This window comes from Rhinichthys klamathensis, unplaced genomic scaffold (genome assembly GCF_029890125.1).
Source record: "Rhinichthys klamathensis goyatoka isolate OS25496 unplaced genomic scaffold, OSU_Roscu_1.1 h1tg000289l_1, whole genome shotgun sequence".
Lineage (NCBI taxonomy): Eukaryota > Metazoa > Chordata > Actinopteri > Cypriniformes > Leuciscidae > Rhinichthys > Rhinichthys klamathensis.
Genome location: NW_026606808.1, coordinates 1042792 through 1058750, shown reverse-complemented (window position 1 = coordinate 1058750; position 15959 = coordinate 1042792). Strand labels below are relative to the sequence as shown.

The 15959-nt window shown below is 41.5% G+C and overlaps 2 protein-coding genes across 4 annotated transcripts; one reads left to right on the top strand and one right to left on the bottom strand.

The window, feature by feature from the left end:
- Window positions 1-295: 295 nt before the first annotated feature.
- On the top strand, window positions 296-4077 carry mcrip2 (MAPK regulated corepressor interacting protein 2). Its single transcript, XM_056269796.1, has 5 exons — window positions 296-744; window positions 893-962; window positions 2036-2169; window positions 3281-3382; window positions 3705-4077. The coding sequence occupies exons 1-5, from the start codon at window positions 690-692 to the stop codon at window positions 3773-3775; spliced, it is 432 nt and encodes a 143-aa protein (XP_056125771.1). The 5' UTR covers window positions 296-689; the 3' UTR covers window positions 3776-4077.
- A 237-nt stretch (window positions 4078-4314) lies between these two features.
- On the bottom strand, window positions 4315-15918 carry slx4 (SLX4 structure-specific endonuclease subunit homolog (S. cerevisiae)). Of its 3 annotated transcripts, XM_056269767.1 has the most exons (15): window positions 15682-15918; window positions 15104-15541; window positions 13935-14100; window positions 13594-13821; window positions 12340-12572; window positions 11969-12261; window positions 11109-11343; window positions 10952-11034; window positions 10708-10854; window positions 10453-10622; window positions 6826-9233; window positions 6556-6655; window positions 5824-6099; window positions 4760-5165; window positions 4315-4441 (listed from the first exon to the last, which is right to left on the bottom strand). In XM_056269767.1, the coding sequence occupies exons 2-14, from the start codon at window positions 15516-15518 to the stop codon at window positions 4781-4783; spliced, it is 5139 nt and encodes a 1712-aa protein (XP_056125742.1). In that variant the 5' UTR covers window positions 15519-15541; window positions 15682-15918; the 3' UTR covers window positions 4315-4441; window positions 4760-4780. The 3 variants fall into 3 exon arrangements, with proteins under 3 accessions (XP_056125742.1, XP_056125741.1, XP_056125743.1); XM_056269766.1 differs by lacking the exon at window positions 4315-4441 and having other exon boundaries at window positions 4679-5165; XM_056269768.1 differs by lacking the exon at window positions 4315-4441 and having other exon boundaries at window positions 4679-5165; window positions 13935-14097.
- Window positions 15919-15959: the final 41 nt, after the last annotated feature.

Sequence of the window (15959 nt, the reverse complement as noted above, 5' to 3'; positions counted from 1 at the left end):
AAGAAACTAATGTTTAGATTTTACACAAGACGAGTCAGCAGCTTGCATGTTTCCCACGTGGTGTGTGAAGCCCCTCGTTGCAGCGCACATGTGCGCAGCCTTAAGTTATCATTATCAAGCAGTCTTTATGAGCGTTTATCAGTTGGACGTTTGTCGGCATGATGAAACCCGTGTTTAGACTGTACATATAGAGCCCGTTTGATGTCCACAAGGTGAGTAGGTGAAAGGTGACCCCTGTTGTACGTCGCGTCGCGGGGGGCGTGCCTTGACGTCACGGGGGAAGGTTGCAATCTGAACGTCCGAATTTTACAGCAGAGTCCAGACTGAACCAGAACTCAGAAAGTTTCTCCGCAGCGACACATCGCACACAGGACACTCCGCGAATTAACCCGACGCGTAATTAGGGTGATAAACGCGCTTAACCTTCATTGACCTTACGGCTGCTGCTGTGAGTGTGAGTAAATACACGGCGCTTAAGTCCCGTTGGCTGCAAGCGACTGAACGACAGATTTGCGAACCGGATCGACGCTGCTTATTTCCAAGGTGGCTGCGTCAACAGAGCTCCGTCCTGAAGGGGGATCGCGTGACTTTTCCTGGTGTGCATATAATCGTGACATTCGCACTGACCGATCCGTAGAGCTCGCGTGGATCTATCGTGCCGCAGGGGTCCTTCAGAAACCGTCTCTCACATGATGTACACAATAACCAGAGGTCCCAGCAAACTTGTTACACAACGGAGAACAGGTACAGAACGGCATGCACAGTCTATAATATAAGCGCAATCGCTGTCAATGGTCGGTAATTTAACGCTAGTATAGTAAGAATTAACCAGCCTTTAATCTAGCTACTGACATTACTTTAGAGACGTATTAACAGATATTATTTCTTGCAGGCCCTACGCAACAGATTGAGAGCAAAGCGAACGACCTGAAACAGAAGCAAAGCCCCTGGCTTGCATCGGAGTGAGTAATTACATTTATATGCACTAACGTTACCTGAGCTCGCGATGCTCTCTTCACGTGAGTTAAGTCGCTGATGGGAAACTTAAAAATGATTTAACTGCACCTTTAAAAATGGCCTCAGCGTCCCAGTCTCGTTTATAAGGTTAACACACTTAAACGTATCCGTACGAACAAGCTGGCCTCAATTATAGATCAGGACGTCCTTTTTACGCCTCTGCCAAAGTCTCTTGTTTTTTTCTTGCGCCGTGTGACCTTGCAAGTAGCGCGTGCGCGCGTGGAATGACGGCGTGTTCGAAGATTCTGTCGCGATTCTATTTGTCATCATTTCTCTAGACTGTTGAATAACTAACCTTTTGTAGTTATTATAATGCAAACACATGCTTGTCACACACCCCCCTTATATTCCCACAAGGACGTTGTGCTGCTTTCTGGAGCTAAAGAGAGTCACGGCGTATTTTACGACACACATTCGCGTTTGTGTCTGTCATTTGTGTGTTTGATATTTCAATAACGATCAATTTATGTCTGGGGTAATGCTGATATAATCGGAAACTGGGTTTCATAACGTGTAGCTAGCTGTCACTATAGAAACGACTTTGTGTAAGGAAGTATTTGGCCTTAAAGGAACAGTTCACCCCAAAATTTTTCTTCGTTTTCTCACCCTCAAGTCGTTACAAACATGTATGAATATGTTGAAGAATGTACACGCTCTTTTCCACATAATGAAAATTAATAACCTGTTCTAAATTAATAACCTGTTCTTTTATTTAAATGAAAAGCATGAGAAATCAATCGAATGTTAAACAGATCAATTAAATATAATGTATTATGAATGGGGACCAAACAAGGGCGTAGATTTGGTTTGAACATTGGGGGGGTTGAAGTTTGGGTATGCCTCCTGATATTGTGATCATGGTATAAATAATGGGGGGGTGGTAATGCATAGATTTAAATATTGGGGGGGTTATATCCCCCCCATCCCCCCCACAAATTACGTCCCTGGGACCAAATGTAAAAATTCAAGGTTATTGAAACCCCATATTAATCAATATAATTTCCCTTTGTTTGTGTAGTTCACCAGCACCGAAAATTGTATTTCACCGGCTGAACGGAAAGCGGTACCACAGATCCACCTCTCCAAAAGCTGCCAACACTACTGAAGGATTCACCCCAGCACACGAGGACAATGTTCGATTTGTTTATGAGGGTGAGTTAATTTTCCAGAACACCAGTATTTTGGTTACCTTGATGTTTAGGACCTTGAGGAGGGCCAAGGTTGGGTAGTATTTGCCAAGACCTTAATACACTGAGGAGAGATCAACTGGATTCAAAGCTCAACAATAACTGGAAGTTGTTACAAATTTGCGGCTGCAAATGGTGCATATTAGGTGTTGTTGAGCCATTAAAACAATTGTGAATCACTATAATTGTACTTTGCGAGGTAAGTTCGGCAGAGTTTGTGTGAAGAAAGACAGTTGTTATCTTCAGGAGGAGGGTTTTTGTCTGCAGGCCAGACTCCACCTCCACAGGCTGATGCAACGGACCCTCAAGGGCAGCTTTATGGTCTTTTGTACTGTGACAGGCTAGTCACCTGACACCTTATACTTTCTAAAACTGCTTTAGTCAATAGAACAGACAACCTGTTTTGGGAAGTGTTCAGAATTGGTCAAAGTAACCACCTATTTTTCTACCAAGATCCCAACGAGAAAAGCATGTTTTTCTAGCTGTAAATTCTTTTGGTGGAATACATGGCACTGTTTTCAGAACTACTGTGAAACATGTATTCCTAAATAATATGCGATGTACAGCATCCCTGTACCTTTGTTTACTGAAAAAAGGATTTTAAAAGCCATTCAGACTGAGTGATTAATGAATCATTCAGTTTATTTTGTGAATCTTTTTTATTAAAAAGAATCAAATTGACTTCTAAATTAGACATCAATATGGCTTGCTGGCAAGTTTTACACTACAAAAGCCCAATATAAAGACGATTAAATATTTTAGCATTCTATGACTGGAAAAATGTGTGTGTGTGTGTGTATATATATATATATATATATATATATATATACACACCAGCAACTGTTACAAACTTGCTGGCAAACCATGTCAATTATTTTCAATAAATTATTTAAATCTATTTCAAATTGGATTTTAAAATCCTTTTAGTAAACAAACAAATAAAAAGGATGTATGTGTGAATACTATATATATTTATATATAATTTTTATAAAGTAAAAAAATACAACTCTCCCCCTCCCTCACATTCATAATATAATTTACGGTATACTTAACTTTCAATATTTGTTTGATTGCAGCTTGGCAGGAGGTGGAGCAGAAGCTTGGAGAGGGATCCCAGCCGGAGAACGGGAAAGGGCCAGTGCAGTACGCGGAGAGAAGCCCCAATCCCGGCATGAAGAGTCAGTCAATGACTTCTGTCCTACTTACTTACTTTCTTTCTTTAAATAGTCTCTTCTTTGCTGGCTTGTTCTCTCTGCTCAGCCCCTAGTGGAGGCCTTCACTGTCATTAGGATATAACACATTCACATTATTCAAGTAAAAATACAAAATGTACTCACCCCCATTCCAAACTTGCATGACTTCCTGTCAGGAACTCAAAAGGATATATTTCGAAGAATGTTCATGTTGCTTCCACACTATGAAAGGAAAGAAAGTGTATATTTTGTGTGGTGTTTTATTCATATATGGTGAAATCTCAAAGAACTTACTCTCTTTTGACAGATTTTGTGCCTATTGATCTTGAGGAGTGGTGGGCCCAGCGCTTCCTGGCCAACATTGTCAACCTGTCATGACAGGTGCATGATGGGGCATGAGGAGATGGTCCTGACTGAGGCAGAGCAGCCTGACTCTCCTGAGGAGCTCACGTGATAATGTGAGAGATTCACACGCTGTATGAATTCAGCCCTTCTTGTGGAACTGTTTGCCCAGCCGGACCCAGATTCTCTCTCGTGCACACGGAAGACGATCAGACATTTTTCTTCTACTTGTCTTTCTTTGTTAGAATGTGAGATGTCTGTTTTTCTCCGCAGATCTTTGCAAAAAAAAAGTGATGTTATAAAACAAAACAAAAAAAGTAAAGTAACATTTTTTTCAAGATGGTTTGGTTCTGTGAATTTTTTTTTTTTCACTGTTGGTTACAATCTGAAATCATGGGGTGAATTTTGCAAAGATATTTATGGTCATATTTTAATATAATTTTTATTCTTTTAATTTGTATTGTTTGCATTTTTTATGATTTAGTACAAGTGGGAATTTTATTTATTTGATACAATAATGAAAATTATAATTTCTGCACAAATTACATATGTAGTTAAATTTTTTTTTTTACATAATGTCAATTGGGTAAGTGCAATTAAATGTGCTTGTTTGTCATGAAAATGTGTTAAAATATGACCTGCATATGAAATCTTGACCCGTTTGTTTGAGGCACATTTTGGTTAAAGGAATCTGTAAAACTGCTGGGTGAAATTTAATTATAACAGTTGAAATGAAATGAACCAATTATTGTATAAAAAGACGAGACACATTAAGAAATGTATTTTTAATTACATTATCCAGACATTAAATTAAATTCATTTAAAAATAATATTTTCAATTCAAAAATTGTACAAAAAAAAAATCAATATGAAGCTGATAAAAAAAAGTCATTATTTAAAACCTTTCACTGGAAGGCTTAAGACCATGAGTGTGTGTTTATCAGCTACTTTTCTTTATTTTTTTTGGAAAAGATGAACATCTTATTTGAACAATTTCTTCTGAAAATGATGTAGTTTTACCACATTATTTTATTTCAGCCCTCATGCAACTCCTCCATTGGGCTTAGCTGTTTTTTTCCTCCCTCTTCCAGCTGCACTGCCATTAGGTTTTATTTTCCCACCTCGCTTCCTGCGGGAAGAAGCATTCTGGCCTTGTTTGGCCGTACTGAAAGTGATGCACTGGGAGTCCAGGAAGTCTAGTAGCTTAGCAGCACCTAACCTGATGCCTGCTGCTTTCAAGCTGGACCGCAGCTCCGCCAGGGAGAGAGGCTGGTACTGCAGCACTCGTCCGTACAGTTCTGGGTCAGATAAGATGAACTGACGAACTGCGAGGAGTTTGTCCTTCTCACGCACAACAGCCTGAGACGCTGTGATGCCCTCGCTGTCCGAGTCATCGTCTCCGGACACACACAGCTCTGGGTTCGACCTGGATGGAAGAAAAGGGTTGAACAATATTTCTTTAGGCACTTTTCCACTGCATGGTACGGATTGGCCTGGTTTGCTTTTCCACTGCAGTTTAGTACCGCTTCAAAGTGGGTGGGATTATAGACTGATCATTAAAGTTGTTCCGCCTCTACTACCGTGACATCATTGTAAATGTGACACAAACAAACGCACAACACAGGAGCAAATCGATGGAATGGTGTTCTTGATTCTTGGCATGTGGACTTTTTTCACGGTAAGACAAAGAAGTTTGTTCAGGTTTGGTGTCTCGTGTCGCAAATCCAATGACGCAGGTAGTGACGATTCTCTCTGACCAATCAGTGATCTGCAGTGTTTACACGTCACATTTTAGTATCGGTACGGCTCGCTTGGAATCTCAACCTGTTGGTACTACTTACTATTTAAGTAAGCCATACCATGCAGTGGAAAAGCGCCATTTGTATTAATATTTATTTTGTTTATAGCAAGGATGGATTATCACACAAGCTACCGAGCATGTGCCCAGGGCACTAGACCAGAGGGGTGCCACATACAAGCTGGGGGGGGGCTTTGCCCACACTCCCCACCTTTAGACTGGCATGTGCCCAGGACACGACCGCGTCATAATCCGTCCCTGATATATAGCCGTATAGGAGCCGTACCTCTCGGACTCCGCAGTGGAGGACGTGTTAGAGTTTTGAGAGGCTGATAAAAGCTCATCTTCTTCACTTGGCGGTAGTTTCATAGGGGAGACAGCAGGGGGCGCTGTAGGTCGCTTAAAGGAGAGCGGCACAGACTGGGAGTTGCAGGCATTCGGGGGACGTTGGGGTCCAGAGGTCTCCTCCTCAGACTCGGAGCTCTGCAGCTGGTGGGTGTACTGATGGATCTCTTTCAGCTTCAGAACCATCTGTTTCTTGGGCAGCGGACGCACACCAAACCTAGACAAAGAAACATTATGCATCTCTGTGTTTTTGAGCATTTTGCTTTGGCTATGTGAGGGTAAAGTTGCACAACATCTGCATTTGATTCTCATTTGAAAGTTGAATACATAATGTTGATTTGGTTTCATAACGTGGGTACCACAGTCAATCAAGAAATGGCACGTAAGATAGGGTGTTTGTTTATACATTACAAAACAATAAACATACCCTATTCAAAATTAAGACAAAGTACTTGGATTAAAAAAATCATGTCCATAGCTTCTGTGATGAACTCTGATGAATTAAAACACCCTGAGGAGAACTGACTAAAACTGATCCTGGGACCAGCTTGTTAAAAAGTCAATCCTAAAAGTTCATAACATATTCCACTTGGTTTGATATTTTGCTAACTATTGCAATGACATAAATACATTTTTAAGTGTGACAGTGTCTAAATATTCTTTTTATGCTCACCTATTGAGTTTGTTTTTGAGCTCAGGTGTGTCCATATCGGAGTAGCCCGGCATTGGAGTAATGGGTACCAGCGGTCCTTTGTTCCTCTCTCTGCAAGCAACTGTGCAGAAAGTTAAAATTGATTTTAAGAAGGTTTTCTAAAACAAACAAAAATAAATGACTTACAGAGCTTTCTGAATGCATAATTACCAGATCTGTGCAGCCATGTCAGAAAACATAAGAGCCCCGGGGAAACATAATTAACATGGTTAAGAGGATAACATGTTTTACCTGGAGTCTTAAGTTCAGCAACTCTCTTGGCAGAGGGAGCTGCCAGTCTCTGAGAAAGAGGAAGGGGAGCGTTCTCTTCCTCCTCCCAATCATCCCACATGTCAGGGTCAGGTAGGCTGTGATTGAACGGACCTGGACTTGGATCATGAGTTTTGTTACAAGCTCCAGATGCAAGAGGAGACGTGGCGTGTAGACCCGTCGTCTGTCCCTTACCCTCGAGACCTGGTGGACTAACTGTACCTTCACTGCTATCAAGTCTTAGACTAAAGTGGGGCTTCTGGCTTGCAACCCCTCCATCCAAGCCCCAGGAGTCGTCAAACGCTATAGGAGGCTCATCCATGTCACAGAATGAGTTTCCTGCAATCTCCACCACTTCTTCAACACTTTGATTGGGATGCTCTTCTCCCACTCTTCTTCCAAACTCATCCTTGTCACAGAATGATTTCCCCGCAATCTCCACCACTTCTTCAACACTTTGATTGGGATGCTCTTCTCCCACTTCCATTTGCTCCATCCCATCGTTCTCTCTCTCTCTCAATCCTTCAGGATGACTGTAACTCAGAGAGTTTGGGGATGGACTGGAGCACCCATGCTGAAGACAGCTACTCTGCTTCTTCTCAGGTGTTTTACTAGGGGAAGGAGAACTCAGTTGTAGAGACACTAGGCCAACTTTCCCCTCACAGTCACCAACCATAGGTGAGCCGAACGGGATCTGACGTTGTAAAGAAGAGTCTGAATGGAGAGGAGTGCTACTTGAGGGCTGTGGGACACCCTGGGTTTGTCGTCCCATGATGGTGCCAGTGTGGGATCCATCAGAAGCCCTTGTAGAAGGGATCTGAGACAGTCTAAGAAGTGGTCTCTGGTAACCTGGTGAGCTATCCGTATCAGTGCTAAGACGTTCTTTAGAGCGAGTCTGATCTGATTTGAACAGTTTGGACATGGCAACCGGCTCCTCTTTAACGCAGTTGCTGCTTAAAGAAGCAAAGCTAGTAGGTTTCAAACTGTCCGAGACAGAGGAAGAGGATGATGATGCAGAGCAAGATTTGGGGAAGAGCTGGGTTCGGCGCATGGTAACGCAGGTCTGGGTAGAGCTACAACGTGTGGATGCTACCGGAGTGGCTGGAATCAGCCAGGAAACCTCAGCAGAGCCATCAAACACACTTTCATTTGCATCCCCAGGACTACAGTGCTCCGGTCGGTCAGACTTGGCTTCTGTGTCAGTCGTCACCTGCTTGGAAGCATTTACTGGTTTTCCGGCATGGCCTTGGGATCCAGATTCTTTGAAACTGTTTTCTGTGAGTTTAACTTTGCAAGCATAGCTTGTGGACGGTTCTGAGGGAGATTTGAATGGAGACAGAGGGGGCAAACCACACTTAGTAGAAGCTGCATTGTCACCATCCACATCCTCACCGGAACCATCTGAGAGTACAATGAGCTCAACCTCTTTGCTGTGTGATTTTGGAGGGGAAGGAGGGTGTTCTTTTCTCTGGCAGCTTGAGTTGTCTTTGCTTAGGGGAGACTTGCCTTTATCTACTGTATCTTCACCCTTATGTGGAACAGGAGAAACTCCAGGCATTGGAAAGGAAGTTTCACCTGACACACCTGAGCTTAGCGGAGGGCTTATGGACAGGTCAATCACCTCACTGACACATGAAGGGCGAAATGGGGCAGGTGTGTTTTGCTGTAGTGTGCGTGATGACTTGTAAAGTTTTTGCTGAGAGCATGATGCTGGCGTCAAAGACGGTTCCATGTATTCGCCTATAGACTGGGAGAATAAGCGGTCGTAACTCTTGTCTAGACTGGCATCTGGGTCTCTGTTTTCATTTGTGCCGTCATCAAATTCTGGAATCAAACTAACTCTCTCAGTCTCTGGGCTGGGCTTTTTAAGGGTTTCTGTTGGACTTGTTACCATGGCAGCCTCTGTCCCATCCACGCCTTGTTTGTTACTATGGCAACTGCCGGCAGACTTCTCTAAGAGGGATTCTGTCTCATTTTTCTCTATCCCTTCATCTTTCTTTTCATTTTCGAGGGATGAATTTGCATGTCCCTCCTCTTCCTCGGTCTCTGTCGCAGTCTCCATCTTCCTTTGCGTTGCTGCAAACTCATAGATCTCGTCAAGCTCTTCCTCATCCACCTGGTCCTCTTTCTCTCCATCTCCTCTCTCTCTCTCCTCCTCCATGTCTCCTTCCTCACCACCAGTCTCTTTAAAATCATCCTCTTCTTCGCTGTCCTCATGCTGCCACATTGATTGGAGGAGCTCCAAGAAGTTGCTTTCTGCCAAGTTCTGGTCTTCTTGGTCCCTGAGATGAGGCTCAGGCGCTGGAAACATTTTAGATTCTCCTCTTGGGTTTTCCTCCACGCTTCCGGAATATTCCTCACACTGCTGTTGCAGCTCAGCCAAACCAAACCTGAAACACAACACAGATTTATTATCCACAATATACGTCATCTATAATCTATTTACAGAAGTAATTGTAATATTTGAACTAGGGATGTCCCGATACCACTTTTCACTTCCGATCCCGATTCCGCCGCTTTGTCTATTTGCCGATACCGATATCAATCCGATATTTTTATTTTATTGTATTTTATTCTTGAACTAATACTAATAAGCTACTAATAATATTATGGAAGCACTTTGCTCAATTAGCAACCTAAAAACAATTCACTCAAATGGAGAACAAATACTTCTCCAGTAGGCTATAGGCTAGTCCACAACACAGTTGATTAGGAAAGACTGCCACCCTTTATTCAAACACACACACAAAAAAAAAAAAAGTTAAAGAACCAACGGGTTTAAAGTTAATCATTAACAAGCTTTAAAATTACCCATTGATCCGTGTACTCTTGCGTCCATTCGTTTTTCCTTTTTTAACCCGTAAAACGAAAAATTAACGGTTGTTGTATTTTTAAAACGCAAAGTTGAACACCAAAATTTGAATTGGAACTGTATGCACACCAAAAGCTGCGCAAAAAAATAAATTTTGACATAAGTTATATATAAATAACTTGTTATTTTCTGCATGACCAGAAATGATAGAGTATTTTAAGTTGTTTCCACTGTTGAAAGGAAAACGCAAGTGTTCGCGACCGCGCTCCGTGCCATGCAGTGCGCGCTCCGCACTCCCACACACACACTTGCTTTATGCGTCAAAATCTTGTGTACAGTTTATAAACTGAGGAGACGGATTGCAAAACCGCGTCTATAGTACACCGAAGGTAGTGGGAGGGAGTGTCTGATGTGAGTTTAGGGGGCACGCGTCAGCCAGAGATGTGCGTGTGTGTGTGAGTGAGTGAGTGAGAGAGTGAGACGGTCGCCGAAAGAAGGATCTGAAGTGCCGGTTTTTCAGCTACAAAAACCCGCCGAACTCATCCGAAACCAGCCCAATTTTTATCCACCCGCCCAAACCCATTTTTGCCCGCAAAATAGATTGCAAAACCGCCCAATCTGCAGGCTGCGCCGCTTATCTGGATAAGGGAAATGCTAATATTCAAGCAGGTATCGGATCATATTTTTTTCTCCCCTCCGATCTCGCGTTCTGGGCCAGTATCGGCACGATACCGATGCTGTGGATCGGATCGGGACATCCCTAATTTGAACCACCCCATACAGATTGTAATACTGACCTATCAGCAAGCTCCTGTACGTGTGGTAGCAGTGTATGGGTCAGAGGACAGTGGGCTGTGTAAAGATACTGCAGGAGGGCCAGTACTGCCTCCCCAAACACATCTCCCAACAACACCCTCTGAGCAACAGGCATACCCTCCTCCTGAACACCAAACCCTGAGTCATGAACCTACAAACACATGGTAACAGCTTGGTTATTCATCTGCACTTCTTAATGGTTAACGTTTGTGGCGTCAGTGTAGAGATGCACTAACCATGTTGGCCAGCAGGGGGCATCGCGTGTACAGTATAAACGAGTGCGTGAAGAAGACGTCCCCACTGTCCACCTGTAACTGCACATCACTGAGTTGAGGGTTGTTGACCATACTGCTCAGATCTGATGATAGCTTTGAAACGTACACCTGAAAAACACAACAACGGACATAGAAAAGTACTCCAGAACATTTAATATTGAGCCAATCACAGTAAAAGGAGGATACAATTGAAGGAAATTCTTACTGAGGCTGTTTTGGGTGTCTTATTGTCATTTGTCTCTTGAACAAATCCACTTGAGGGAAGTTCATTCGTGGCATCGTCTTTATCTAAAGAACAGGGGACAGTGTGAGCCGAGTGTAATAAAAAATTATTCTTTTTGTTTCACAAATACCAGTATTACCTGACTTGTCCCCTGTGGCTGTGTACTGGGTGAGGGTCATGCCTTCCTCTGCAAGCTCCATCAGGTCCTGCAGAGCCTGGGTGCCTGGTGTACCCGAACCGGCAGTGAGAGGACAGGTAGTCCTGTGCTGTGCTGGGCTCTGATCCGAAGGCTTTTCCTGGAACAAATCGGCCTCTGTGGTCACAGCTGGAGGTTTCTTGACTGGAGTTACTTCAAGAGACTTGACTTTTTCCCTCTGAAGTAGTAATATAAAGAAACTTTATGAAACAGCATCCACAACTTCTTTAACAAACAAAATATTCAGTGAGAAATAATGTAGAACATGATTTTATCCATTGGGATTTGAATGTAAAATGAAAATGATGGCAAGGAATGTAACAATCACGACCTGTCCCTATTCTAAATTTCTAACTAATGATATGGAATACATTTCATAATGTAGTAATGTTGGTTCATGTTTTTAATAAATTATTTAAATCAATATTTTTTACAGTTAACATGTTTAAGAAATGCATTTAAAATAGTTATATAATTTTTTCATGAAACTTTTTTTTCTTTGACACTGCGCAGAATTAGACAAAGGGAATTTAAAGTAAATTTTCCAGTAAAAATATGAATTAATACTCTAGCTGTCACAGAGTTATACTTTTAAAGTATAACTAAAGCTATTATTTTAAATTATATATATTTGTTGTACTAAAACATCAATTCTTCTAACATTTACATAGTTTATATATTCATGTTTATAAAAATGCAAAGATACACCTTTTTTATGAACAAACATTTTTCTTTGGAATAATGCGCAGTAAAAAAATTGTGCACAATAAGACAAGGGGAATCTCTTAAAGTAAATGTCTCACCTCTGGTGCAACCCATGGCTGTATGAAGTTGCTTAGTTCAGATGTGTAAAACTCTGAAACCGAGTCTGGTCCTCCTCCGTGAAGAGCACTTTTGTCCCAGAGGGGGGCGTGAGGATGGAGAGGGAGTGCGGAGGGGGATAGGGTGGGTGTTGGCGGAGAGGGGGGTCTGGAACGGAGCAGGAGAGATGAAACCCGCTCCTGTCGACGATTCAGTGCTGTCTGAGGGTCCTGAATGAGGAGTAGTGGTGGGTGGAGAGGAGATGCTCCCTTTCTTCTCTTTCCACGGCCCTTACCTGAGAGAGAACATGAATGATATGCTATGTGTAATAATCTACAATTTTACTGCTTTAACTGAAAAAAAGTGAGTTTACCTGCACCAGGTCTCCACTGTAAGACAGGAGCCGCCGTTGCTGGAGGGCTGGAGAGCTGAGCCAGTATCTCTCTTTCCTTCATCATCTCTTGCTCCTTTTCCATTTCCTGCTCAAGTAGAGAGCGGGACAGAGCCAGCGCCATGATGGTGTCCTCGTCCAACTTCTGGGCTTTCCTCCTGGTTCTCTTTTTCACAGGCACACCATCCCTCCTTGTTGTGCTACCTACTTGTTGTCTGAAAAACATAGAACATGTAATTCAATATGTATTTTTACAAGATCTCCCGGGGACAATTTGTATTATTGTGGTGTGAAGCAGGGTGGGGCCGAGAGCCGTGGGAGCGGAGCGAGGCCAGTGGAGTGAAGGCTGATGAGAGACACCTGTGCAACACATCGCTCTCTCGAGTCCCATGGAGGAGCTCTGGAAGGATAAAAGTAGGAGCGACAACAGCGAAGGACGAGAGAGGACCAAGAGGAATTGTTTTATTATGTTATCGGCAGCAGTCGGCAGAAAGCTCACTGCTGTTCTTTCGTTTGGTTTATATTTTGTCATTAAACTTTATGTTGACTGTTTGCCAGTTCCCACTTCCTTCTTCCCTGAGCCTGAACTTTACTACAATTATATTTATTTTGAAAAATTGGTAACCCTTTTTGTAAGAAAGTTTAATTTGTTAACATGAATTAACATGAACTAACAATGAAAATACTTCTAAGCATTTATTAATCTTAGTTAAAGTTATAAAGTAAAATGAATAATGAACAGGTGTTTTTTTATTACCTAACATTAACAAAGATTAATAAATACTGTAACAAATGTAGCTATTGCTTATTTTTAGATAATGCATTAACTAATGGGACCTCATTGTAAAGTGTTACAAAATTTTTTTTTTTATTATTGTATTGAAAAAGATAATTTAGTTTATTAATTTAATTTACTGTTTTGGCCACAAGATTTATTTTTTAAATCTAATGGGATTTTTTAATATTATACCATTATTTTTTCAAATTACTGTGATCAGTTTTTTTGCATTGCAGTAATAAAAGGTGAGGGTAAAATTGTGCACTAATGTCATGAAAATGTCACAATGAAAAAAAAATTAAAAATAATAATAAAAAATAAAAATAATAATAATATATATATATATATATATATATATACACACACACACACACATATAAGAACATATTAATTTTTAAATAAAATCCCACAATAAAGAAAAAAGGTGATTGTGTTATTAAGTAAAAAAGCTGACTTACGATTGGTCGGAGGAGTTGTGGCTCACTGTCTCAGCAGCTTGTCTCCTCAGAGCCAGGAGAAGATCATTGGGCTTCACACCCATATCAGTCGAGCAACGCTTTAGGTGGACAGACCGGCTTTTTTCTGATTTAAAACTCTTTCCGCAAATGGGACATTCTGGGACCCGCGGTCTAGGGTGTGACTGATGGGATGCAGAGGAAGCGCTGCTTTCACTGGCATCCAGACATCTGCAGAGCAGGAGAAAGAGGCAGAAGACAAAGGTGAAACTCACACTGCATTGTTTGTGAAACAGATAAGAATGATGCCACATAATCTAGTGTATGTTGAGGTTATAATGCACCTGTTGATGTGCTGAGTGCGTAGCGGGGGACTCATGCTCGACAGATCTTTCTGACAGAGCTGGCAGAAGAACAATCCTGCCTCTTCCACGCTCCCAGCAGCCCGAGCCTCGCGATCCATCTCCTGCTGAAGCTGAAGTGCCAGGGCTTCATCTCCGCTCACATCTTCTGAAGGAAAACATGCACATACACTTTTAGCAAAAATTTCTTTCATTGATCACGTTAAAAAATGTCAAGCCATAAAAACAAATTCTGTTTTACAATTTAAACCTTTTTTTTTTTTTTTTTTGTAAATTGTGGTTTAAAGTCATAAAGCAATTAGTCATGTTTTGCACCATATGCCACAATTTTTATAGTAGAAGTATGAATTTATAGATGTTATGGACGATTTAATTGTAAAATGTTATGAGTCTATGACTGGATCATTATTGCAGTGATTATGATGTTTCTGGCATGTTTTATATTTGGGAACAGTTCTTCTAACCCTAACTGATGGAGTGTGTAGCTTTTCATTTCTTAAACAGCCATGTAGGAAGACACATCATGGCCATATTCCAGGATGACCGTGTCAAGATTCATCGGCTCCCGTACTTCACAACATTTATTTCCATCAAGAGGTGCATACATTTTTGGTCAAGATCTTGTATTGTCAATGCAAGAGTCCAACACTCTGTAAAGTCTCCTCCAGCTCATCCCAAAGACTTTCAATTAATTTAAGATCTGGACTCAGAGATGCCAATTCATGTGTGAGAATGATTCTTCATGCTCCTCCAAACTACTCTTTCATAATTTGAGCCCGATGAATCTTGACATTGTCATCCTGGAATATGGCCATGATGTGTCTTCCTACATGGTTGTTTAAGAAATGAAAAATTTTTGGGGGGCGGGAAGTGTGTATATATATATATATATATATATATATATATATATATATATATATATATATATATATATATATATATATATATATATATATATATGCAAACCAAAAATTCTTGTTGCTGAGGTCTGTAAAACAGACAGAAATTATCTAGTTATTAACTAACCTCTAACTTCATACCTAATGATCTGTACAACTTAATATGATGTGTCAAAATAAGTTATTGTGTTTATTGAAAATTGAGAGGCTTGGGTGGGTGATCCCTGAGTCTGTAAAGATTCGACACCATACCCGTGTGCTGGATCCCGGCAGTGGTGGGACAGTTTCCCTCAGACTCTGTGGCTGTGGGTTGGTTGGTCTCAGCATGTAGGAGTCTCTCTGGACTGGCTCGCTTAAACTGTTGCATTCTGTGGATCACGGCATCTTTGACCTTCCCTGTGCCAGATACATCAGGGACAGGCTGGGAAGCATCGGCAGATACTACAGCCTGTTGAGTCTTGTTGATGTTACTCTTTATTTCAGTCTTAGCAGCATCCTTAGTCTTCTTTCTCCTCTTAGGGGGGTTTCTTCTAGAAGAGGGGGAAGATGGCTCCTCATCCTTGGCTGCTGATCTTTTCTCATCTCCAGATCCTCCTGCTCCTTTCCTCCTCACTCTTTTAAGGAGACGAGAACAGAGGTCGGTGAAGTCCTGATCCGAGTCGTCCATGATGAGCCAATCACACACATGATCTGTCACATCAGTATGCATTATTAAACATCATTTTAATCTTTATATTGTGGATGAAATGCATGAAGCTACATCAAGATTGTCCGTTTGGTTTTAAAAAGTACAAGGAAGAGATGTATGTAAGTAAATGCATCATATTTACCTTTTTTACATTTTACTTTGCCACTAGTTCATATCGGTGAACGTACTTTTTACCACGATTCATATCATAACAACTTAAGTACAGACCGTTAGCAAGACGCAATTCATTTTATGTCTTTAATACAGATGATTTAATGTCGTCAAACGACGATTTCCTTGTAAAATGTGCTGCAGAGGTTTATGTTGTTCAAAATACTGTCTAGCAAACCGCCGCAGTCTACTTCCGGTGACGTGCGGTGCGCGGTGACGTAGTGACTGCGTCGATTGCGAAACAATCAT

Excerpts from the sequence above, each read along its gene's own strand:
- mcrip2 (XM_056269796.1), top strand. The coding sequence starts at position 690 with ATGATGTACACAATAACCAGAGGTCCCAGCAAACTTGTTACACAACGG. Across the intron at positions 963-2,035 it reads AGCCCCTGGCTTGCATCGGA|TTCACCAGCACCGAAAATTG; the intron begins GTGAGTAATTAC and ends TTGTTTGTGTAG. Across the intron at positions 3,383-3,704 it reads CCCCAATCCCGGCATGAAGA|ATTTTGTGCCTATTGATCTT; the intron begins GTCAGTCAATGA and ends CTCTTTTGACAG.
- slx4 (XM_056269767.1), bottom strand. The coding sequence starts at position 15,518 with ATGGACGACTCGGATCAGGACTTCACCGACCTCTGTTCTCGTCTCCTT. Across the intron at positions 10,623-10,707 it reads GCCCCCTGCTGGCCAACATG|GTTCATGACTCAGGGTTTGG; the intron begins GTTAGTGCATCT and ends ATGTGTTTGTAG. Across the intron at positions 9,234-10,452 it reads GTACAGGAGCTTGCTGATAG|GTTTGGTTTGGCTGAGCTGC; the intron begins GTCAGTATTACA and ends GTTGTGTTTCAG.